The following is a 26,452-nucleotide window of genomic DNA, read 5'->3' on the forward strand; positions in this document are numbered from 1 at the left end:
TGCACTACTCAGCAATGGGCAGGAACTGCCGGACACAACACGGGTGAACCTTCCAGACACAACGCGCGGATAGAGAAGGCAGACACAAAGCACACCTTCTGCAGAATGCCATTGACACCAACCTCAAAAACTGCCCATGCCAGTCAATGGGGTTGGAAGCCAGGGTGACCTCCGGCGCGGGGGGTGGGGGTGGGGGTGGGGGGGCAGCAGTGAGTGGAGGGAAGTAGGAGGCGGCAGGTGATTTGCTCTGTTGATAAGGATGCCACTTCCACGAGTGCACTCACTTTCTGAAAATTAACCCAGCCCCAGGCATGTCAGTTTCATGCACGGCCCTTTTCTGTGGGTGTGTTGTACCTCAAAAGAAAGTTGAAAGCAAAGAACAGATTGAGTGGGATCACATGATGGATGGCAGTCCTCACTTAATTCCACATCAGTGGCCCCTGCAGCACAAGGCCCTTGGTTCACGGCTGAGTGGCTGTCCTTTCATTACTCACTAAATGCCCCCTCCCTGAGGGACGCTCAGCTTGTCTCTGGTCTTCCCTGTCCCACGTGGTGCTGCCTTGCGGTCCCCACACAGAGGTCAGACTTGCAGCATTGGCTCACCTGGGAAGGGTAGAGGAAGTGGCGGGTGGGGCTGGCTGCAGTGGTACCCGCCCCCCAACCCGGTGCCGGGTCTGGTCGTGGCCCCGGCTCTTCCTTCCCTTCTTCTCAGCGGTCTTTCCACTCTTGCATAATTGCCTGGCCAGGCTGCCCTGTCCTGCAGACACCAGGCACAACTCAGCGGCCCAAGCCATCAGCTGCTACCTCTCCACTTCCCTCCTGTGGTCTCCCCAAACGTCCCCTTGCTCCTTACCGCGCCCAGGCAGAGCGCAGGCGTCCAAAGCATGAAGTGCTAAGAACTCGTATTTACCTTGAAAGTCCCTCCGTAAGCAGGCTCATAGCCTTTTGTTGGGATGAGATAGATTTACTTGAATGCATGGATGAAACAAGTGAGTGACCAAATGCTTAATTTAAAAAAATGAACAAAACTGGAGTTAATTAATAAATAAAAGTTTGTTTTGGGGGGGGGGAGATACAAACAAAAATTTTAGAACTTTCAAATTGTGAAATTATAGAAAACTGCAGAAAAATGAAGTTTAACTAAACATAAAATTTTAGCTAACATTATAGATATCTCGTTATCCATCACCCAGGTATTAGATGAATACCAGAGCCCCCAGAATCCACCCCCCCCCCCACTTTCCATTGAGTGCTAACAAAGGACTTAGCCTGGGTCAGGAGTGCTTTATATTTAGGATCACATCTTATCCTCACAATGAGACTATCAGGTAGGTACTGTTATTTCCCCCACTTTATAGATGGGAAAACTGAGGCACAGAGAGGTAAATAGGTTGCCACCACTGGTAAGCAAAAAGCTGGGTCTTGAACCTAGGCAGTCTGGACCCTGGACCCATGCTCTTTTTTTATTTTTGGCTGTGTTGGGTCTTTGTTGCTGTGCGCGGGCTTTCTCTAGTTGCGGCGAGCGGGGGTTACTCTTCACTGCAGGGCACAGGCTTCTTGTTGCAGTGGCTTCTCTTGTGGCAGAGCATGGGCTCTAGGTGCGCGGGCTTCAGTAGTTGTGGCGTGTGGGCTCAGTAGTTGTGGTGAATGGGCTTAGATGTTCTGCAGCATGTGGGATTTTCCCGGACCAGGGCTCGAACCTGTGTCCCCTGCATTGGCAGGCAGATTCTTAACGAATGCGCCACCAGGGAAGCCCTGGACCCACGCTCTTAACCATCGGCCCTTCTGAGTAATGAATGACGACTGGGGTTCACGAAGCGGGAGCCAGACTGGGCAAACGCCCCAAAGAGGGAGATTCTCACAACAGGCCAGACTGGACGGGAAGCAGGGCTTCCCAGTCTGGCCCAAAGACCTTGGCCTCTCCAGATACCGCCTTCCCCAGATGGACGGGGCTGGGCAGTTCCTCAACCAGGAAATCCCCAAGGCTGGGCCTTGGAGACAGGTTACGTGGAGAAAGGTTTGGCCTGAGGGCCTGAGGCCCAGGCAGTGCCCTCTGGGATCTCCTGTCAGGCTTCCCAAGATGGGAACAAAGCAGCCCTCTGTATGGGACCTTCCTTCCCAAGTCTGAATTAAGCCCCTCCTGCTGATGCCCACGCTAGGCAGTTCCCGCCTGGTGCCTGGAGGAGGAGGAGGGGACCCAGGGCCACTGCTGGCTGGCAGGCTGAGGGCTCCCTTGGCGGTGAGGCTGGCCGTGTGGGGCTCTGAGGGCAAGCAGGGGTCTGCGTGGAAATGCCGGCCACTCACCACCTGCTTCCCAAGGGACCCTGAGCCTTCCTTTCTCAGCAAATCAGACCAGGAGCGGGCTCTGGCTGGGTCAGGGATGGACCCTGAGGCCTCATCAGAAGAGAACCGGGAGCCTGCACTCAGGATCGGGGCTTGGGACACACCCGCGCCACACATGGGAATTCCTTCTCCCCTGGGCCTGATGGCAGTGCTGTCCAGTCCCTAGGGACACAGGAGCGAGGGCTCCAGCGCTGGACATTCACAGGCATCAGACTGAGCCTTTGGTCTGTGGGAGGCCACGTACACGCCAACCGCTGGCTACGAGCACAGGGCCCGGAACCCAACCCACGCTGACCTCCTCCCGTACAGGGTCGTATGCCCCTGGGCAAGCTCCAAGCCTGTTTTTTCCTCTATAAAACGGCATTAGCAACCGTACCTACTCCGTGGACTGTTGGGAGGATTTAGGGAGGTCCAAGGCGGTTTCTTGCCGTTTAAACCTGGCCTTTAAGGAGGGAAGTGTCACACGGATGAGAGCTGGCACTCCAGGCTGCTGGGGCAAACTGTGCAGGACTCAGACCCCAGGGCAGGCCTGTGCTCTCTGTCGTCAGTGCGCGCGCAGCCCCTGGCCTGGCCCTGGGAGAGCCCGGCAGTGCCTGGGGCCGTGGGCGTGGGATGGGGACTTCCCAGACCAGGCTGGGGAGGACAGCGCTAAGGGCATGGACAGCTGTTTGTTCTGGGGGGCAGGGCTGGGGCTGTCCCCTCTGCACTCCAGCGTCTGGCAGGGGTCCTGACACCAAGAGGGCCCTTAACAAATACCAAACGGACAGAACTCTGCAAGCTGGTCCCACTCCAAAGCCAGGAGCTCAACGCTGGCCCCCAGGGACGGCCTGTGCCCGCCCTCCCGCCCCACTTCCTCCCTGGGGCCTGATCTGTCACGTGGCGAGAGCTATTTGAAGCTCACCAACCAACCATCAAGGCTAAATCCAGCAGCATGCTGCCGCCTCAGGGGGTTTTATGGTGATTTGTCTAGAGCTTGAAGCTAATTCCAGTAACGAGAACTCCCGCCTAAATCCAGTCACCAGGGCTGGGTTGCCATTTCCCCGTCTCCCCAGCTCGGACACAGTGCAGACGAGCAAGCTGGCGGCATGACGAAGTCTGTCTGGGACCTGCCCAGGGCTCGGTACCCCTGCTACTGCCCAGGGGGTGCAGAACAGTAAAGACACACAGGCCTGGGGTGAGGGGCTTGTCACCTGTAGACAGATGGTTTGCTTACAAAGGTTCCTGGCAGGGTCCCATCTTGCCTCAAGCACCAGGGGCAATGACGCCAGTCCCGAGACAGAAAGCTCCTCTTCTGAAGGCCAACAAGAGCCAACACTTGCTATGGCTTTTTGACCACATGCCATAGGGTGCCTGCTCTGACCTTGCCTTGCTGGAAACCTGCACTCGCTGTCTTTCATTAGGGATTTTTCCTAGAGGATATATTGATAGATCGGTCGTTGTCAGGGAGAAGACACTTTGTCTAAATTACAGAGCATGCAGATCTATATAGATCCGTTCAGGATTTATCTAAATCTTCTTAGGAGCCTTGGAGGTGGGCTTTCTCTTCTGCTGCCTCTGGTTGGGGCTCGTTCAGTAAACGAGTCGGGGCTACTTGTTTACTGAAAACAAGCGGGAACAGTTCTCACTAGGTTCACCCAGGCACTGCCGAGCACACGGTCTTTGGTGAGGGTCATTATTGCTTTCTACAACTTGAGGCACTGTGGGTTTTAAACAGGCATCCTGAGATCATGCATGAAGTTGATGCTACAAAAGGCCCATCAACCACCTGCTCTTGCTTCTGAGAAGGAAACCCGGCAGGAAACACTGTTACAAATGGGCATTGTATCATAGCTTGTTTTCAGTGCTACCTTTCCTGATACTTCCTCAAAATAAAACCACAAGGTACGGGGGGTGGGGGGTAGGACAGGACATGAGGGAGGTGACACACAAGACCACTGTTGACCAGAGTAGGGGAGCTGGGAAGACAAGGGGCTTTGCTGTTTTTCACCCAGTACCCGGGCTTCCAAAGCCCCTCTGGAGCAGCAGCTAGGGCCACCCACTGTGACTTGTCAACGGGCCACCATACCCTGAGGAACTTGTGATTTCAACAACCTGCTACAAGCCGCTTTCGTATCTGCCTTTTGAGCCAAGAAAGTTGGCAGCCATGAGGGGAAGTACAGAAAGCTAACCATCCCTTTAGTAGGTAGTGGAGTAAAACAGAACCCAAACTGCAGAGGTTGGAGGGCAACTCTACGGGGTCTAACCAGAAGGCTACACAGCCCCACTTGTGCTCATCCTCCTGGACTCGGGGCTGAGTAAACAGGGACCTCAGAGACGGCCGCAGTTCCCCAGATCCCGTCTCCCTCTTCTCCCCTATCATAGGGAAACCGAGGCATCCCTGGGAGACCACCACATCTTTCAAAATACATAGTCCAGAAAGTGGGGCTTCCACTTAGCAAGGTGAGACCAGACTGTGACAGTTACCTGTCCGCTAATGGTTAAGCCAACCAGGATCTTGAGTTTATTTAGACTGGGGCTTGGGGTGTGGAAACTGGAGAGGTCTGGTCTCTCAATCTCCCTCTCCAACGGACCTTTCCGGTTCCTGGTGGGGAGGAAAGAGAAAAGGCAGAAATGAAGCTAAAGGATGCTCACAGAGCCAGCCTACTTCAAAGGGGCACTGGCTGCCTGCCATAGTAGGCAGCTCTGTCCTGGCGACACTGGGCGCTGCAGACCCGGGCCCAGTCTCGTCCCTCAGTCTCGGAGGTAAGACTGTGCCAGTGACCTGATTTCTTGTCTTTATTTCCTCATCTCTCAAGTCCCAAGGTGACCTGGGCATAGGGCGTGAACGCACAGTGAATAAGCCTAACCTCACTTCCTGCATCACAGATGATTCAGATCAATGAAAAGATAAAAAGGTCTCTTAGGATGTGCGGACTGCTCCACAGGGTAAGCTTACGTGCGCTGCACGGTCTGAGTGGTGGCAGGCTGGGCAAATGCAGAGACTTCTCTCAGCACTGCCGACAGCCGTGGCCACAGCAGCTCTGCCACCTGCCCGAGGGCAGAGGCTGCCCCATGAACAGGGCTCAGCTCTCCCCGCCACCCAAGGCCCAGAGCTGGGCACGGGGTCGTTAGCACTTGGCCCAACGCCACCAAACGGGGTTTAACTCATACAGTCCTGCGATGGACACATTTCTTTGGTCCTAGCGTTTTTCTGTCCGAAATTTACTTAAGATAACAGCTGTCCAGAAGCAGAGGTTGGATTTGCTCACAAGGCCTATGTTCCCAGTCATTCTGCTGCATTTCCTGGTAAAATAAGGTTTAACCATCAACTATCATGGAATCGGGACGTGTTCCAGAAACACATTAGAATTACTGATGAGACCCATGTGAACTGTCGTTTGTTTTTCAGTCCGGTCCTTACTGATCTAATGAAGACCTTGGTGGCCAAGTTTTAACACCCCTCACCCCCTGAAGAATCACGTTATTTATCAGCTGCCTCATTTCTGAGTGCACCACCTGTTCACTAACACAGGCGGTGGAAGGCTCGTCTTGTAGACGGTTCCCGGGCTCTGAATGAGCAAGCCAGAGCGACACTCCAGCCATTTTAAAACAAGCCCATGGTGCTGAAACCAGGGCTTATCTGACCATCGCAGGTAAGGAGGCAAATTGCTAAGGCAGTCACCTCGCCAGGAAACAATGCTGTCCTACGGAAGGCTTTACTGAGACACCCGACTGTGGGAAGCAGAGAGTTAATGAGGTGTGTTAAAACGACAGTGAGTTAATAAATAAAAGTGACTTATTCCACCTCCAGGCTCTTCCACTCAAAGACAGATGCAGCAACAGCACCCCTTGCCTGAGGTTCCACATTTCTTAAAGGAACCAGTAAGCCTGTTTAGAGGAGAGGCAGAATGGGACAGGACGGCATTCTTAAACCTTTTGCGTATCACCACGAGGAGGACGCAGCACTGGTCCTGTGCTGTTGTCCACAGGATAGAAACGGATGCACTTGTTAGAAGTTAAGAAACTTTATATTTAAAAAAAAAAAAACAAGCTTTCTAATAGTATATATAAAAACAAAAGACGTGTATGCATATATACAGAATTTTCATACTGGATGTATACACTTACACTGGGAAACAGATCTCCTTGTAAGTCTGTGCTCCCACAAACTTTTTGTTAAAAGAGTTACGCGTACAAGCTTAACTCCTTTTAAAAGCAGCCTTTGGATGACTACGGTTCTCCAGCGGCTGGGATGGGAAGCGTGGGTGGAGGCAGCAAGGTTGTGTACACCCTAAGAACACAGTAAAGGAACCCTGAGATTCTACTGCAGCAGCTGTCTCCTCCTAATGTCGGTTGGTAAGTTAGGAACAAACCAGTCTGGCTTTCCCTGAGGTCACACTTGTAAGGGTAAAGGAGAGGCAGAGGGTGATGGTGGAGAGGACAGAGAAGACCTGGAGCCAGTGTGTGGTTTTCATGGGGGAGGGGCTGACATATGGGCTCTACCCGGGGAGGGAGTCTGACCTCCAACATCACGCGTATGCTGCATACGGCTGGCATGTCACAGATACAAAGCTGGGGGCTCCAGCCCCAGCTCAGCCCAGAGGCACAGTGGTCTCAGACACACCGTGAGCAGTGGTGTCCTGACAAGGAGCTGAGCCTCCGGACCGCGCCCACCTAACCTCGCCCTGCATTCCGCCTACCGCCGAGCCACCCCAGGGTTCCCCACACAGTCATGAAAACACCTTAGAAAGAAATGAATTAGTGTGTGAAAGGCATGGATGGATTTTATTTATTACCCTATATCTACAATTTAATTTGAGGTAAAATATAAGCAACACATAAAAATGCCTATTTCTGCTACCATGTAATATAATTCTCCATCGTGAATATTGTGATAAAGCTAATGAAAACTCTATGCCATCACATACTCTAGCTTTTCATATAGCTGGTATTTTACAACTCTTACTGTTTGTGAAATCTCAACACATGTAAGATTCTCCTACAAATGGCGCAGAATATCAGAGGGTGCCTAATCAGCTTACTGACCCCTCACTCCCCACACTGGAGCCTCAATGTTACAAGCAGAATTGTAAAGTAACGAAGGCAACGAAACCCCCTTGAGTCTGATCCAAGCTGGAATAGTGTTCCAAAGAATTCCACACCACAGTGGGTTACATGATAGTGAGGCTTTAGTGTCATTCAGCTTGCCCAAACACTTATACCTGATCTGAAACTTCTGGTACACCATGCATTTTATTTGGATGAAAAGTAAATGTGGATGGAAGAGGTTCTCTGTACTCCATCTATAAGCCACACGCTGAGATACTGACCTCTTACTGGCTGTTAGGTGATCCAGATGGTTGGTTTTTAATTACGATAAAAAACATATGAACCATGATAGAGAGCTTAGGAAAAGGTTTAGTCAAATATACAGATACTAACTGTTCACTCAGTCATTAAGGAGAACCGTGAACAAAAGGATCAATTAAGTGATTTTTCAAATAGAAAAACTAAAGAGCTGAACTATCACAGGTATTTTCTTCACTGCAGAAGCTGAGATGTTCCAGTAGGAGAGATCTTCACTTGATTGGGAGACAAACACCACAGCTGAAGGCTCTGCTGAATACGTAAAAAATCTGATGCGATTCATCCCTGTCATTTTCCCTGTCGTTTTTCCAGCACTGCTGTAAAATCCTTATAATACATTCCAAAGGAAACCAGCCATTCCAAATCTACAGTCACTCTGCTCTTTAATTCAATTCACAGAACTGCTGAAAAAGTAGACATTTCTATCTAAAAGTAGAAAAAAAGGTTTGTATAGAAGGTATTTCTGTTATACAAGTATATTACACAGCTTGGGGCAGTAACAGGTCCGAAAAGCTCTTCTCACCCACTGATACTTTAAGCTAAAATAGGAGAGAAAACAGACAAGCAAGAAAACAGGTTAATCTGATTATAGGGATTTATGATTCACTAATATCTCAACTTAATTACCACGTAAATCCATGGACTGACAGTACATGGCCAATTCCATGACCAAAAAAAAGTCTCTGGAGTGTCAGGTACAGATGAGAGCTAACTGTATCCTCTAACTATCATGAAAACATTCAACAGCTGGGGCTTAGTGTGGTTCAATACGACATGAAAACCAAGTTTCACTGACTCCTGGTCTAGAGCTGCCCCTCCTGGGTAGTAACCTGGACAAGTTTAAGATGTTTGGAGTAACTGGATCAGGCTTATAACTTAATTATGCAAGATGCACAATGGATCGTGTAGCTCAGCCAGACTCTGCAAATACTGTTATTATGATTAGGGAAAAAAAGTCAGTCTGTTGATACTGGCTCACAGTGAACTCCAATGGCAAGGACAAGATTTAACCTATAGATTAGAAACAAAACATTTTCCATTGGAGGCAAAGCGCTTTACCATCTTTGCCTGACATATATTGATCCAAGGAAAATCTCTCTGCTTGAATCTTCTAGCTCAAACCACCCAGTATGCTTATACTTTGTCCTCACGAGCCCTGAAGGCGGGGCCACCATTTATGGCTGAAGCAGGGAAAACACTTTAGCTTATGAATATGCAGGTGGGTTCAGATAAGATACCACATGGCATCCTGGACACAGAAGGTGATTTACCCTAAGGAGGGAAGAGGTCTACCACGTAGGGTCTGGTTCTTGCTTGATTTGAGAGCTTCCATCAGTCTCCTTTATTTCTATCAAGTAAAACAAAAGGGAACCGATTAACTGCACTATTAATGCAAATCTGTTCAATTATAAATCTACTCATACCAAACTATCATTACAATGACTTAATAGGAATTATAAGATACTAAAAATGATAAGACTGTTCTCTAGCAGTAAGTTCTAAATTTTGTTACTTAGATTTTCAAAGTAACAAACATCTTATTAATTATGCATGTAAAGGACCCACACTAGCTGTATCTAGGTTATACAGCAGTCATTCAACTATTTCAGAATTCATTAAGAGTCATTTGGGGAAAATGGAGGAAAAGAACCCATGAGTCATCTCTAAACACAATGTTTCTGGGCATAAACTACAAATCCAGTTCACCCAGAAACAAAACAACCACACAGGTCCAGTTAAACAGCTTTAAAAACACAATTAATCCTTTGTCTTTGGCACTTATTTTTTGACAACCAGACTACTCTTTTTACCTTCTGTTGCAGGAACCTCCAACTGGCTTGGCTCGGCTGATTCTGAAGAGAAATACATGAAGATTTTACTTTAACATTTTTCAAAAGTTGCTTTCAGTTATTTAAAAAGAGCCTAGAGGGAGAAAGCTCTCTAGACGTTGTACACAAAGCCCAGGTCTAGGTGAGACAGCAGCCACAGATTCTTGGGATTAAATACACTGTTACTCAACCAGACTCTCAAAAACCTGCTTTTCTGAAACCTGTTAAATTTGCCTACACAATTGAAATCTTAAATAACAATCTTAATTAACATAGCTCTAACATGAAAGTAGGAGTTTCTTTCTCTCTGTCTTTTTCCCCTTTCTTCTGTGGGTTCCCTTTTAATAAAAGCCTTTCGTTACTTTCAATGAATCACACAGCTGGCCTAAAACACTTTGTTTCTAAGGAATTTTTTAAACTACAATGCATGCATTTCCACCCAACATAATTTTGGTTTATAGCAACCATTGGAAACAAGTGGCATAAGAAGCCAAGTTAAAAAACAACATTCTCCCCCCATCACCCCACAACTGCATTCTTCGCCACTGGTCTCAGGGTTCCTGACCTGGGACGGTGGGAACAAATGGCATGTGGTCCAGTTCTCAATGAGGACCTATGGCTTGAGCTTATATAGGCTTTCAGACAAAGGAATCCAAGCAAACAAGTCTGCATGTGCACGAGTGTGTGCGTATGTGTGTACGTGCGTGCTGTGGAATTAACTTTCCTTGAAGTCAGGTAAACGTAAGCATGTGAGGCCACACAATTTATGTGACCTGTTTTATTGACTAAGTAGGAATACTTCTGGATTTTACCATGCTTAATTTACCTTGGATCACTGGGCTTTCTGACTCACTCTGATCAACCAACTCTGAAAAGAAAGCAGATTCATTTAAGTAATAATTTAATGATATGTTGTTACATTTGAAAAGCATTTTTTACATACATTCTCTAATCTGATGCTCCAACTTCGCTGTAACAGGCACTATTTTCCTTATGACAAGAACAAATATTAAAAATTCTAGTATGTCCCATCAAAGTAACTAATTCATAGTAATTACCATAAAATTCTATAATAGACTAGTGCACAAGGAGAAGAACAAAACTGAACATTTTAAACATAAGGTAAAGGAGCAGGGAGGCATAAAATCCAGTGTCTTCTGATATTAAAAATTACACAGAAGGTAGATGAATTGGGATCAATGAATTTTTTTCCCCCAAAAAACCCCTACACCTTATCATGGGGTGTCTTTAAATGACAAAGTTCCAGGGTGTAGTTAAAGCTGAATGCCAAAGATGACTGAAAATCTATGAAGCAAGGTTTACTTCTCTTTCATTCACTACTGACATCCCCAGATACTAACATACTTGGCCAAGATACTATAATAAAAACAGATTCTACAAAAAAAGAACTCATGGCTTGGGGGAAAAAGCAAATAAATATATTTTGTGATAAAGTGAAACTCGAAACCTGGAGGCAGAAGAGACATAACCAAATCCGTGACACTGAAGGAGTGGTGGCCACAGAACAGCGACAGTACTGTGAAGCAGAACAGGGGTGTGGGGTCAGGCACAAGAGCGGCCCAATTTCTCAGCTCAGGGGGCAAACCAGCAACTCACGAGGCTCAGCTGCTCACTGACCACTGAAAACTCCTGAATACTTTCCCAACAAAGTATACAATTGAATACTCAATACAGATGGATTTTAAAGAGTTGGAATAATACCAGTTGGAAAAAAAGACTGAAAATGCTAATGGTATTAGTTAAGGATAATTCTCACTTTTGAAATTTTTTAACAATAAAGTTAACAGAAGAACATAAAACATACTAGCATAATTACGTTTTGCTAAAAAAAACACTGTTTAAAATGATACGAACATCAGGGAACTGGAAGAACACTTACACTTGTTCATGTAACAGTGTCTGAGGGCCCAGTGGCTGCCAGACACTAGGCCTAAATATTAACAGAAGTAGCTAAATCACATGAAAAGACTTACTTTTTCCAGCCCAGTAATTACAAACTAGTAGTAAAAGTAATAACAGTAGTAGTAAAGACAGTAACAAATATAGATTTTGCTTACTGAGCACATACTAGGTCAGGGGTCAACAAACTTGATTACAAAGAGGCAGTAAGTATTTCAGGCTTTGCAGGTCAGTCCAGTTTGCCATGAGCAAATGGGCCTGGCAGTGCTGTAATAAAACTTTACTGACATGGGCCGCAGCTTGCTGGTCCCTGTTTTAGAGGCCTGACACATAATGTGTCAATTAAAATGCTCTAAAACTCCCAAAATGGGTACTAATATCATTACCGTTTTCCTAGTAAGTAAACTGAGATTTAAAAAGGCGAAGCAACTCGCCCAATTTTACGTCTAGAAAGTGCCTGGTGCCTCACACACTGAGGGCTAAAACGACGACTTTGAATGATTACCGCTGTAGGTGAAATAATAAAATGTTACACTCTCAGGTAAGTGTACATGCAAGTGTACACACACACACACACCCCCACCCCCTTCTCACATCCCAGAAAAGAGAAAAACCAAAAAGACTTCAAGAAATACTCACGGTTATTAATCACAAGTCCTGGAAATGGTCTAAAGAGAGAAACAAATTGTACAAGTTTTTTTTTTCTACTCTACAAGAGTTTACACGTATATTCAGTTTATTCAACTAATATTTAGCCCATGTCACTTACGTGCTAGAATGAGAAAAGCTGTCCACTACTGTTTAATCTTATACTTTTTAATCTATAGACAGACAGATATACGAATAACTAATATGGCACATTATTAGAAAATGCTACACCAAGACGGTGGGAAAAAAATAGGAACAATGCAAAGGGGATAGAGAAATTTTAGTGAAATGAGGAAAAAGCCTTGGGAAGGTAATACATTAGCTATTTCTGAGTGTTGGTCCTATGCAGACAGTGGGAACTTGACAATGAATGGGTGTATTTAGTAACAGCTAAGTTTGGGGAGGTGGAAGAAAAGAGTGACGGGCACTTGGGACTTCTGCTTAGGTGGATGACAAAAGGATACCGTAAGACTTACTGTGACAAGCACACATCAAAGACTGTAATTCTCACAATGCTGTTAGAGGGCAGGTGTAACCATCATTCCTACTCTGTGGATAAGGAGCTAACACTCTCAAAGGAAACAACTACAATCTCACTGGACAGACAAGGAAACAGAAGTGACTTAGTATTGAATCCCTGTCTGATCCAAAGCCTGTGAAGAGATGCCTGAGGCAGAGGCTGGCAACATTTTTCTGTAAAGGGCCAGACAGTAAATATTTCCAGCTTTGCAGACCACACTGTCTCTGTCCCAACTACTTAATTTTACCACTGCAATATGAAAGTAGCCACAGATGATATGTAAACAAACGGATGTGACTGGGTTATAATAAGACATAAAACTAAAATAAAAGCAGATGGCAGACTGGAGCTGGTCCACAGGCCATGGTGTGCTAACAATCCCCTGCCTTAAAAACCAGAGAACTGAGTCAGCACAAGGAGGAAAGAATCTAATAGTACAGTACTAAAGAATTTCATTATAGTTCATTTCATTACACGGTAAACGTACTACATATGACTACATTTTGGAAGATGACTCAGCCTCAATGATCTGCAGGTTCATTCTTATGACCAAGCAAGGAACTCTCACGTACCTAATGACTGTGAATTTAATGAACTCAGCAGAATCTAAGATCCTTCTCATGGAGCTGATTTCCAGATAGCTGGGGGCTTTGAATGACACTCCAGGAGGCATGCCATCAACCACCACACAGCCAGGGTTAATTGTGATTTTCCTGTAGGGAACTTTCACAGGGAAACCCATACCAATGGCTTCACCTATAGCAAGACAAACGGCATAAAAGCACAGATGAACCTAGCACCTTAGTTGAGTGTTGTAAAAGCACAGATTAAAACTACCTGAGCATAATTTACTTTTAAGATCTTACTGAGACAAAATTTCCTTGCTTACTGCAAGCTATACTATGCAAATGCAAAACTTACCAAATTTTCGACTGAAGAGGTCATTAACTTGTTCTCTTAGCTGTCTAGCTTTTTCAACTTTTGACAGTCTTTCATTATCATCGTCTAAAAAGGTTAAGAGAAAGTTGTTAACTTAATAATGCAATTTTAATACCAGATAAATTTTTAGGTGCTTTATGTAACTCCACTTTATGTTTTTGGAATGTTTTAAAAAACGAATCAAGATTGAAATGATTTAACCAAACAATTTAATAATAACACCAAACTGACAATGTTGCAGTTATGAAGAGCTTTTTGCTTGCTGTCTTATACAAATTTTTTAAACAACACACTAGGCATCTGGGTAGCCTACAGGTTTTAGCTCATGCTGAGTCTAGTAACTGCCAAGAGCTGTTCAGCGATAAACTGACAAGGTGATGTATTTGGTTAACAACTTCTGCAGGGGCTGGTGGGGACAGCACACAATGTGCAGTGTATTCAACATCCATGAAGCCCCACAAACTATGATTAAGGCAGAGAGATCATACCTGGAATTGTCACCTGAATGATGTTAAGATCTTCAACACCTGATGCAGTAGTATTAACATTGGGCGATGAATTTATTTTCCCTTAGAACAGAAACTTGAGATTAGAACATATACAAATGTAATTAAATCTTCCCTAATAAAGTGCTTACAGTTCAGACTACAAAAGATAGTATTTTAACCCAACTTTGTTCCTTTTCATGACATGTTTTGTTGTTCTGTGATATGAGGCTTCCTGAAAGACATTTTTCACTTTTTTCTCTTCCTTGTGGTGCTTCGTACAGCATCAGATATGTGGAGATCCTTAGGTATTAAAGAACTTAAAAATCGTAAACTAGTCCAAACCCCAACCTTGAATGAGCTTTCCTGGTTTTATCTCAGCAGCCACTCTTTCAACAATTTTCTAAATTAGTGCTGCAAAGTAAGTGTCTAACAGCATGTTTTCTGTGGCACATGCTTACTTGGAGGGCTCTTCGAGGAGGAGGTGCTCTCCTTAATTGCCGTCTCAAACATTTCAGGCCTGAGAACAAGAAAAGAGAAAAAACTTTTGGGCTAACATTCCAATAGTAAAACATTAAAAATTAAACAAGTAAGAGATTTAAAAAGCCAGTAACTTTCTATAAATACACATTCTTAGTAATGGAAGAACAGAAGTAACATGGATCTCTAAAGGAACACACACATAAAGACTAATTATATTTGTGATTTTAACATCCACCCCAGCCCCATCTAGTATAAACAGCTTCTTCCTGTGGTTTCAATATATCCTGGAAAGAGTCGATGCTAGACTGGAGAAGGAAACAGGAAGAGACCCGAGTGCAGGTAGCATGGGAACAGAAGACAGGCTGTAAAAACCTGAACACAAGAGACTGTCTCTCTTAGGAAGCGGAAGCAGGGGCCTCAGCCTCTACAGACCTGGCTGAAGGTACAGAGGGAGGCCACTCTGGTTGGCAATGTCAGCTTTGATTATTTGACGGCATCCTTAGGGAACTCAGAAGTAACCTTTAATAAATAAAACCTAAAATTCCTTTCAATCCATTTCAAATGTATTTTGTTAACTCTAATTATTTCCATTTACTTCAACTGTGCTGGCATAATTCACAGATTTCCAAGCAAACAGGAGAGAAATTTAAAATCTTCTGTAAGCTGGAGAAATAAAAGGGCTTTATAAAACTGAACCACTGCCTAGACTCCAGTAGTATCAACCATTAAGATATCACTGTGAGGCTTCCCTGGTGGCGCAGTGGTTAGGAATCCACCTGCCAGTGCAGGGGACACGGGTTCCAGCCCTGGTCCGGGAAGATCCCACATGCCACAGAGCAACTAAGCCCACGCACCACAACTACTGAGCCTACGCTCTAGAGCCCGCGCGCCAGAACTATTGAAGCCCGCACACCTAGAGCCCGTGCTCTGCAACAACAGAAGCCACCACAATGAGAAGCCCGCGCACTGCAACGACGAGTAGCCCCTGCTCGCCGCAACTAGAGAAAGCCCGCGCGCAACAATGAAGACCCAACACAGCCAAAAATAAAAATAAATAAATAATAAATTTATATTAAAAAAAAAAAATGTCACTGTGCACAGACTTCACAAAATCAAGTTGTTATCCCTCTGATAAGCCATAGCCCTCCCTCTTTTGACCAGTTACGAAAAATTTAAAATATATACAAAGGTACAGCTTAAAGAGCTTCTTTGACCCTAAGGTTAGTTTGGCTGAGCTCCAAAGTTGAATCCATGTGCCATCTCCCAGCGTCAAACTGTATCAACTCATGGCCAATCTTGTTTCATCTTATTTCCTTACTTTTTAATGATGAACTTAATTTTGGCTTTGTTTCTGAGTATCTTCTCCAGCCTTGGAATGCCAAAAGTAGATGGTCGTCGGAATGGCACACCCTCGGGTAAGCCTTCCACGTAAAAGTCTTCAGGGAAAGACTCAAATAACGCAAACGGCACTTTCACAGCTTGTTTAAGGCCAAGAGCTTCACCTAAAAGAACAAAAACAAAACACATTTACTGGTTCTCATATTTATAACTTTTTAAAAAACTAATAAACCTTTTTAAAAAACGTATTTTAAATTACATTGTGCAGCTACTAAAACCTTTCTTTTTAAAAAAAATCACATTAATTTTAGAAAAATTTCTTCAATTTCTTGGTGCTCAGAAATGTGGAAATTATAAAATTCACGCCTGCAAAACCCACACACTTCTGATGACAGTAATATATGAATGCTGAACAATTTTACCATGCTCACATTTTTCTACTTTATAATAAAGCTACCTCATATTTTAATAATAGTATTTCAAAATAAACTTACCACATTTTTCATTGAAAAGATTTTCAACTTTCTGTTTTAGGTCAGTGATTTTGGCATTCCAGGCCTCTGCATGTAAAAAAAACAAGAGCGATTAAGATGTTAGTAATAGTTACTAGTATACATCCAATGGCAGGAACTTCTTCATCTTTTATTGTGCATCTTTAAGCAATACAAAATAAAAAATACATAGGTTTTAAACACAGGCATGTCTTGATAACTACTATAATCCTGATGCATTATCTAACTGTTTTATTATATTACTAATATGTCGGCTATGAATAAATGAAAAAACAAATGAAAACCAAAATACCCCCCTCCCAAAACAATTACAGTATCTACTACGTGCCAGATACAGTTTTACCCTTTAAATGATCTGGTATTTATCATCTTCCTAATAACCCTATGGAACAGGAAGTAATGTTATCCCCACTTATAGATAAGGAAACTGAGGCCCAGAGAGGTTAAGCAGCCTGCTCAAGGTCACAGAATTATAAAAAGTACTGGCACCAGATTTGAATTCAGTCTGGCTCTATAATCTGTGCCTTTAACTGCTAATATATACTAACTCACCAAATAAAAACAAGAAAACAATTCAACCAGTAAAATATTTTACTAACTCCTTTTATTTAAAATAATGAAATAAAGAAAAACATAACACGTATTTACCAAAGGAAAACTCTCTCCCTCGAGGCTTGAAGGGAACATTAGAACCATTAGTCTGGGTAGGGGTTCGAGCAGCTGAGGTTTGAGGGTTGCTGTTATTAGGGCCTAAAGAATAAAAACACAAAAACAGGAAACATAATCAGCACATATATTCAATCATCCTTACGTCCTGCTCGTGACTTCTCTAGGACACGCTCTTGAAGTCCAACCTGCGCTGGAAAAGTTCAGTTCAGTGTGTATACAAGCACTCTGCAATGAAAACAGCCACTGCTGTCACTTTTACAGACCTCCATCCATTTTCCTACTTCCATCCCTATAATCAGGCATTTCCCCCCAAAACACATCTAGCTTTCTGGCTGATCTGAGGAACTTTCAATTCACTTAATGATTCATCACGCCATTCTGAAGCCACTGGTTACCTATGTTCGCCTTTATGTTTTTCTTTCCGCCTTTGAACATAAACACGACTTTAGGTACAACTATTTCATCTCCGCTACATGAAGCTTTCCTTTGGATTCTCTAGCTGACACTGACACATCCTTTCTTTGAATTCTTAGTAATATACAGAAACAATGTTATAGGTTATCAGTTGTTTTCCATTCAAAGCCTGACAACGGCCGCAGAATCGAATAAAATATCAAGATTCAACATTCTAATCTTTAATTACTTCAAACTCCCGAATAAAAACCACAGCTTCTGTAAAGAGCACGGTGATAAAAGCAAAGCATTTCTGGACCAGCTGGATCTAGCAGCCTGGTTGACCTGGCAGGTGTAATAACCAGACAGAGGAACTCAGTATATCCTACTACCATACTTCTTTAACAGGCTACCAAGGTCACTCAACTAACATCTCTTTTTATACTCCATGTTCATAAAGCAGCCTTTTAATAGTAACAGGGCAAGACAGGAAGAGACTTGTGATCACCTGACAGAATTAAGCTGACTGAAATATCTACTTCAGATTCAAAAATCAATAAACTGTCATTCTGGTTTATGCTTAAGTGAGATGACACTACACACCCACTAGAACGGCTAAAATAAAAAGAATGACGGTATCAAGTACTGTGAGGATGTGTGGCAACTGGAATTCTCACACATTCCTGGCAGAAGTGTAAAGCGATACAATCAGTTTGGTAAACTGTTTCCTAGAAAGTGAAAAACCCAGTAATTCCACTCTAAATATCTATTCAAGAGAAGGAAAGCATATGCCATGTTTTGTACACAAATGTTCATATAGCATCTTTACTAGACATAGACAGGAAATAAACCCAAATGCCCACTGACAAATGCATAAATTAATTCTGGTGAATCCATGCAATGGAGTAATACTCAGCAAGAAAAAGAAATACTGAAACATGCAGCAAGTATAAATCTAACAACATTGTGCTAAGCAAAAGAAGGCAACCATAAAAAGAAAAGATACAACATGATTCCATTTATATGAAATTCTACAACAAGCAGAAGTGTTCCATGGTGACAAAAAGGGGATCAATGGTTGCCTGTGGCCTGGCCTGTGAGGGAGTGACTGCCAAGGAGCGTGTGGGAGACGTTTTAGGGTGAGGGAGATGTTCTATCCATTGACTAAAGTGGTGCTCCAAACATTTTTCAAAACTCAAACTGTACAATTAAAATGCGTGCATTTTATCGCATATAAAGTGTACTCAATAAATTTGATTTTTAAAGTAATCTTAAAAATCCATCGACAAGCATGATGTATAATTTAAACGAAAACATTAGTATGGTGGGAAAAAAAAAGTCCCTCCTTGCTATCACACTCTTGACAAAAAGTCCCTGAACATGGACACAGCTCTTTACTACTCAAATTAGTTAGTGTTAAACCACTAACAACTATTTTGTGGTATTTTAACAAATATAAATTAAATTTGAGGTCTATTTACAGCCCTGGTTAAGCAAAAGAAAGCTACTGTGGGACAAGGTCCTCTGTGGCTTGGGTAAGACAACAGAAAGAGATTCTCTGTTAATCGGAAGGCAGGTCAAAACCATTTTTCATTAACCCATCACTGCCCTTGTACACGAATGTTCAGAGCAGCATTACTCATAAATAGCCAAAAAGTAGTACAAACCAAATGTCCATCAACTGATGAATAGACAAAATATGGTATATCCACACAATGAAATACCAGTCATCAATAAAAAGGAATGGACACCCATTAGGATGGATATTATCTAAAAAGCAGAAAGTAACAAGTGGTGGCGAGGCTATGGAGAAATACCACCTTGTAATTGAAATTGTTAATTAGAAACATTTAGAAGTCTAACTTTCGGACTACCCTGGTGGCGCAGTGGTTAAGAATCCGCCTGCCAACGCAGGGGACACGGGTTCAAGCCCTGGTCTGGGAAGATCCCACATGCCCCGAAGCAACTAAGACCCGTGCGCCACAACTACTGAAGGCCGTGCGCCACAACTACTGAAGCCCGCGCGCCTAGAGCCCGTGCTCCGCAACAAGAGAAGCCACTGCACCACAATGAAGAGTAGCCCCCGCTCGCTGCAACTAAAGAAAGCCTGCACGCAGCAACGAAGACCCAACAGAGCCAAAAATAAATAAATTAAAAAAAAAAAATCTAGCTTTATCGCAGTTAAGTGTTCTGCACCTAAAACAAGTTTTATAAAAACTCATTTGCATAAAAATATAAATAGTAAAGTGAAGAAGCAACAGATTAACTAGTGAATTGGAGAGCAGACAGGAACGGGCCACAGAGCAACCTCACCTTCAACAGTGACCTCAATTTCAGGAACTTTTGAATTACTCCCAGGGCTTCGTGGTCTTTTTGGGGACTGCAAAGCTGTAAAGTAAGCATACAATTTCTTTTGCACATTGTAAAAAATCCAGAAGGAGATGCTTTATAAAAGCAGAGTATTAAAATTCATACAGTTTGGCTCTTTTCAAAGAAACCTGAAGAATTAAACTGGTAGTGTAATCCTCCACATGAGTCTCAACAAAGCTGTGGAAACATGAATGAAGGAGGATTGCAAACGTGAAACTGCCAATGAAATGTTTACTTTTAAGAGACAGAGGGGAGAGAGGGAGAGAGGGAGAGAGGGAGAGAGAGAGAGAGAGAGAGAGAGAGAGAGAGAGGAGGGGGGTTCATTAAATAAAATACCATAAAAAGCAAAGAAACAAACCGAAAGCCCCAAAAAGATATCTGCCAATAACTCAGTATGTTTTAACGCACTGAGGTATAACGAAGGTATACATAATCTCTTACCTTTAGTGTTTATTTTACTAGCCATTCCAGGAGGCAAGTAGGAAATAACTAGTTCAGGTCTAGAGAGAAAACCAAGAAACATTACAGTGGCCAGTATAATATTGGTCTTCACAGCTAGTAAAAATTGTGATGACCAATGTTTTTTTATACAGGCGAGCACAAAATAACTCTGTAATGTAACAATAGTTTCTACCGTTATGGACCAAAAAAATTCACTTTTCCTTCCTACAAATACCTGCTAAATGATTTTATGAAGAGTAAATGACTTCTTTCATGAAAATGAAAATTAACTATCACTAGTTTAGTTTCTTCAACTACTGAAATTCTGCAGACATATAAATGAGAAACTTAATCACTGAAATTCAGTTGCCAATAAGTTTTAACCAGGAAAAACAGAGCACATAAAAATCAGCACTTTCATCCTTCCCTCAAGTATCTATCAATAGTAAGAGACAACACAGCATCTCTTAACAAACTTCACCTCCACCAATGTGAGGCAGGTACAACTCTCCTCGTCCTGATGAAGAAAATCAAGGACAAGTTAAAGGATGGGAGGCAACGGAGAAGGCCAGGACTGTAGCTCAATGCTACGCTTTCCATCGTGGACTTCAAAGCCTTAGCCGTAACCTGAAGCTAGAAAAAAATTTAAATAGAAATATGCCTTGATTGTTCTAATTCCAGAAATGACTACATTGGCAAAGAGAACTTACTTTTTAACAACAAACTTGATTTTATTACTTCCACGGACAATCCTTTCAAGTCGTGGAATTCCAAACCAGGTAGGGCTTCGAAAGGGAATTCCTTCTGGCAAGCCTTCTACATAAAGGAACTCGGGGTTCGATTCAAACACGGGGTACGGTACTTTTACTGCCTCTGTGAGTCCAAGAGCTTGAGCTGAAAGTGTAAGAGAACATAACTTATGGAAGGTAAAATTTTACAGACAGTCTTTTAGTTTTGTCTGACAGCAGTCTCTGTTTATGTTTTTAATATATATATATATATATTTTAAACTGTGATATAATGAACATATAATGTATTAGTTTCAAGTGTATAGCATAATGATTTGCTATCTGTATATATTGTCAAATGATCCCCATACTAAGTGTAGTTGACATCTGGGCATTGTCAAATACGTCGTGCAAAAGTTCCCAACAATCTAGCAATTTCCACTTAGTAATATAGGTATTTTGCTTAGTATATTGTGTAAAATTGAAGAAGAAGCCTAAAAAATAAGAGGAACATTTTACCACTTCAAATCAAAGGGATAATTAATCAAAATTGTCTCCGTGCTCTGGGCAGAAATGAACTACAGCCATTTCATTGCCATACTACCGAAATGGCAACTATCCAGCCCTTGTGTTATCGTCTAGGTGCAAGTTTGCTGTTTAAAAGATAAGAGGGAATTCCCTGGCAGTCCAGTGGTTAGGCCTCTGTGCCTGCACTGCTGAGGGGCAGGGTGCGATCCCTGGTCGGGAACTAAAATCCCACAAGCTGCGCGGGGCACGGCCCCCCCAAAAAAGCAAAAAAGAAAGAAAGAAAGAAAGAAAAAAGATAAGAGGTGCATAAGATGCATCTGAGCAGAACTGGTCAAGAGTATTGAAGATTCCTGATCCAGGACACAAACGTCAATACCAGTTATTAAAACGACGATGGCAACGCCCCAGGAATATTGATATCACTCCACTCCTTACTTCCTTCTCCATGACAGACACACCCAATCAACTGAAACACTCTTGCTGAGCCTCCTCAGAATCCTCAAGACAGCGCGCCAGGAAACCGCTGTCAACAAATCTACGTTGAAACAGACGATGAAACCTATTTGCCACAGGTGTTAGCCAGGTTACAAGTACAGACAGCGGAACTGAGATTCCTCCCCAACTCCTCCCTTCCTCTCCCACTCTGACACACGAGAAAACGGAATCCAGGAGACAGAAAGTAACTCGCTCAGTTTAAGTAGTGAATGTAGTAGCAGAAAGTCAAACCCGGTTTCTGGGACCTTCTTTCTTTAGGTCCTGAACTGCTATAATGTTCATTCAAAACACTGCCTTTCATTAATGTTTTTAAATTAAGACATAATCACTGTGTTTTACTTACCAAATTTCAAATTAAAAATCTCTTCCACTTGCTTCCGTAGCTTGGTAATTCTGACATTCCAATCTTCTTTGACTAGAAAGGAAAAATAAATCTATTTAACAATGTCCCTTATGGATGCTGACACAAAATTAGACTGGATGCTGTTCTTTCCAGTGATGCTATTTTTAAAAAAGTTTAGATATAACTGACATATAACATTGTATAAGTTTTAGGTGTACAATCCAGTGACACTCTTCATAAAATTTTGCTTAAAAGCAAAAACTTCAGATAAGGAAAAGAAGGATTTCCTGCACTTGTCAAATATCAGAAGTACAGGGAGATAGAATTCAAATTTAAGTTTACATTGTAAATAAAGAAGAACTTGTTCGTTAAGTATTTAGAATGAATGGTTTTCAAACACTTTTCCTTGGAGGTACATCAAAGAACCCTCGCAGGGTTGGGAGGACCAGCCATATAAAGATCCAGGCCTCCTACGCCAGGTTCAACCAGAGGAGCTTCACTTGTATTTGCTTTCTAAACAGGCATTCCTTGTTTTATCGAACACGTGTGCCTACAGATGTACACAAAGGAAAACTTCACTAATCACAGCAAGAAATAAATGATAAAGTGATTAGGGAGATGTCACTCAGCACTACTCACATCTAGAATCCAGTTTATTTCCTTACCCCTCATTTATAAGACAACCATCCCCTTTTAAATACAACATAAAAATAAAGAAAAAATAAGCTATTGTAAAAGACACGTAGGGTGGCACTTACTTGGGCAGAAAATCGGGGCTTGTTTGGTGGAGCTGAGGATGGAGAGGACGGAGGTAGACTTGGAGACAATGGAGGATGGTTGGAGGTATTGGATAAGGAAAGGAGGGAAAGAGAGAGTAAGAGGAAAGGGTAGAGAGTGCAAGAATCGCACTACGTGTGAAAGTCACTTGTGTCTGTGGACAAGTCGATAGGAAATGTTGGAGAAGTTCTGAAAATACTGCTAAAGGTTGGGAGCCTCAGAAAATCTTTCATTTCCACTTTACTTTTACTGTGAAAGTACTTTAAAACCTTTTCTTTAAAAGAAAACCCAGCATCTCAAGGGTTTAATATGGTAACTCGGCCATTCGACCAGACAAAGTCAGTCTGGTATAAACCAAATTTGAATATTACTATAACAATATCTAGACTCTCCTTCTCCGAGGTAAAGGGCTTCTGTTAACCTGGTGCTCAGTCTCCCCTTCTGCCTCACCCTGCACTTCCTTCTCTGGTATTTGCTGCTCTAATACAAAAAGATCTCTGTACCATTCTACACAAGAACCAAGTACCTTCTCATTCTTCCCCTTCAAAGCTCAGCTATCTGGCTAGTGCCACAACTTTCTCACATGTTGACATCTACCTTTTACCAAATTGAGAACAAAGTGCACCCACGTGTGTTTAAGCATACAACTGTTACCTCAGAGTTAAGTAGATGTCTCTGATGGCAAGGACTAATACAATTCTTCTGTCAGGTACGCTGGGACTTGAATTGGCCCAGCAAGACTAACGCCTGGGTGACTGGCAGACCCAGTAACATTTTGTTGCAATGAAGAAGGACAACCTTTGATTCTTTCCAAGGTCTTCTACGAATGGTAGAAGGCCAAGCATTGTTAATAATTGGGAGAACGGAGAGTCTTTTGATAATAGGCCTGTAACCATCTATGCTAGAAAACAGCAGATCAAGTACTACTGAAAATATTACTAAATCCTCAGAGTAACTTGTATGGTGCCTACAGATCGTTCCAATAATACATGTTTAACATCCTCAATTTGCAGTCATTATTAGAATTGCTCCTAATAGAAGCAGTGATCATATTAATCACAAGCTTGAACTTGAGGTCTGTCTTGCAAAACGAAAACTCATACATAGACTTTCATCATACTCAGACTAATGCATATTAAAGCGCTACCTTTGGGAATATTTTTCTTTGCATTACTTTGCTTAGCAAAGTCTCTGTCACGTCCAATCTTCAATTTGTCACCAATATTTTGTTTCTTTGCCTAAAGCAAAAGCATTCTGGGGAGCTTGCTGGGTTAACGTTGCTGCTCAACCTGAGAAGTTAAGCCTCAACTCTATCTTCTCCCCGGCAGGATTCTGGGCACAAGATAGTTTGTTTCCCCAGTACAGTATTTCTCAAATACTTCTCATGCCATGATAAACAAAAGATTATACAATCTATTTGGCATACTGGTGACCTTCACCGGTTGCCTCCAGGTACCCTAAAAGCTCAAGAATCAGTATTATAGTTCAGACAAATAACCCCTCCTGTATAGTAGTTCACCTTAGCAATTACAAAAATGATTAACTGCAAAAATGAAAGAGAAGGAAGGAAGGAAGAAAGGAAGGAAGGAAGGAAGGAAGGAAGGGAGGGAGCGGGGGAGAGAGGGAGGGAAAAGATTAACTGCAACAATTCAGAAACACCCATTGGTTCTTAGCAACAGAAGTTCCTAAGGTTGTAGAAGATCTACGAGTTGTGGTCACTTTTTCTGACATTATGGAATGGAAAACAAAAAGATGGGAAAGAAATAAAGGCACACTTATACCTCAAAGAAAATAAAACCATTCAGACAACTGAGACCGAGACTTTTAAAGTTCTTTTCTACTGGGCATGATGTCAGCACAGCTGCTGCAATCACAGTATTTGTCATTTTAAAAACAAGGTCCTTGTGAATAGATTAAGGCCTAAATCTGCGTGGTCTGGCACATTAGCCACATGTGGGCAACTGAGCGCTTGAAATGTCGCTACTTGAACTAAGATGTGCTGTAAGTGTGTAATACACACCAGAGTTTCAAATAAAGAATGTAAATAAATGAAATGAAAAATGTAAACTAACTCATCATGTATTTATGTTGATTACAGGATGAAAAACAGATTTGGCTACTAGAAAATTTTACATGACATAGATGGCTTGCATTTGTGACGCACGTTATATTTCTACTGAATACCACTGGTCTAAATTCAAAGCTCGAGTTCCCCCCAGACTGCTTATGTTCATGTGGATAAATCAAGGAGTGCCTGTATTGACCTTCCACAAAAGACTTTTTGGGTGGGAGGGAGAAAAAAGAGGAATTCCATGGCTGTAAAAGATTAATAAAAGCTTAGAAACTACTTACTTAAGCTTTTAAAAAGGATTTCACAGCTATCTTACCTGGTGTATTCGTTCTTGGCTGAGTAACTTCAGTAGTGCTGTGAGTCAGAAGTTCTGGTCTGTAAAAATACAATTGACATCAGGATGAGAGCATTTAAGCCCACCTTAATTTCCAGTGTGGTTCACTCTACCTTCATTTGCAGTGACAATATCATTTTGGTGACTTTAATTATTCTTAAAGTAGCAATTTACAAAGATTCAGGTGGAACCACCTGTATGTCCTCAAAGGAATTTTAAGCTTAACTTGTGCAAAACAGTTGTGTTTTGCCCCAAAGCAGTTCGACCTCCTGTTTCTGAAACTTCAGATGAACTAGAGCACAATACAGGTAGATATATCTAGCTATGTCACCCTAAAGCATGTCCCAACAAATAGACATACAAATGCACAACCCCCAATCAGCAAGCAAATTCTATCCCAACGACAATTCTTCTTTTTTAAATGGGCCTTCTGTTCCCACTCCCTGCCCTCAAATTACCCACTCTGCTATTCTTCAAACTCAAGCCAAAATAACACTCTTAAGGTCCAATTCAAATTATTTTAAGAGGAATCAGCTTTAAAACCTCTTCAATACTCTGCTGACTGTGAAGGACATAAAGCCTTCCTCCACTGGGCCATCTCAGTCTGTCTATCATGCTATGCCCTCAAGGTCATCAATCCTTCCATACAGAATGGTGTGGTTATCCGAACATTCGAGTACATCTGACACCTCCCTGTGCCTACCTACTTAGGTTACTTCCTTTATTTGAACCCCCTTCTTGTGTTCTCTATGCACAAGTGACCAAACTGCATGCCACCCTTGCCTTCTCCCCCGAAGTGTTCAAGTAGCACTTTACTGCATTGATCTATATAATAAGCCTCCCAAGGACAGGATTCCTGTTGGACCCAATTTTGTACATCTGGTGCCTGGTACTACACAGACACTTGCTCAAAAACTGAATCTAAATGTAATACCTTAAT

The 26,452-nt window shown here is 42.7% G+C and overlaps 1 protein-coding gene across 4 annotated transcripts in view; it reads right to left on the reverse strand.

Annotated features, from left to right (window-relative positions):
- Positions 1 to 7,088: 7,088 nt before the first annotated feature.
- The window catches only part of GTF2I (general transcription factor IIi), a 96,099-nt gene continuing 76,735 nt past the window's right edge, over positions 7,089 to 26,452 (reverse strand). For all 4 annotated transcript variants that reach the window (XM_068524992.1, XM_068524991.1, XM_068524989.1 and 1 more), the window contains 17 exons: positions 25,495 to 25,553; positions 22,331 to 22,402; positions 20,947 to 21,130; positions 20,237 to 20,295; positions 19,739 to 19,813; positions 17,012 to 17,113; positions 16,346 to 16,411; positions 15,832 to 16,015; positions 14,492 to 14,550; positions 14,034 to 14,114; positions 13,528 to 13,611; positions 13,179 to 13,362; positions 12,078 to 12,106; positions 10,345 to 10,386; positions 9,501 to 9,542; positions 8,961 to 9,037; positions 7,089 to 8,228 (listed from right to left, as the gene is read on the reverse strand). In XM_068524992.1, coding sequence (XP_068381093.1) covers positions 8,979 to 9,037; positions 9,501 to 9,542; positions 10,345 to 10,386; positions 12,078 to 12,106; positions 13,179 to 13,362; positions 13,528 to 13,611; positions 14,034 to 14,114; positions 14,492 to 14,550; positions 15,832 to 16,015; positions 16,346 to 16,411; positions 17,012 to 17,113; positions 19,739 to 19,813; positions 20,237 to 20,295; positions 20,947 to 21,130; positions 22,331 to 22,402; positions 25,495 to 25,553 — 1,381 coding nt within the window. In that variant the 3' untranslated portion in view covers positions 7,089 to 8,228; positions 8,961 to 8,978. The remainder of the gene's footprint in view (positions 8,229 to 8,960; positions 9,038 to 9,500; positions 9,543 to 10,344; positions 10,387 to 12,077; positions 12,107 to 13,178; positions 13,363 to 13,527; positions 13,612 to 14,033; positions 14,115 to 14,491; positions 14,551 to 15,831; positions 16,016 to 16,345; positions 16,412 to 17,011; positions 17,114 to 19,738; positions 19,814 to 20,236; positions 20,296 to 20,946; positions 21,131 to 22,330; positions 22,403 to 25,494; positions 25,554 to 26,452) is intronic.

The sequence above is a fragment of the Eschrichtius robustus genome, chromosome 16, assembly GCF_028021215.1.
Source record: "Eschrichtius robustus isolate mEscRob2 chromosome 16, mEscRob2.pri, whole genome shotgun sequence".
Taxonomy (NCBI): Eukaryota; Metazoa; Chordata; class Mammalia; order Artiodactyla; family Eschrichtiidae; genus Eschrichtius; species Eschrichtius robustus.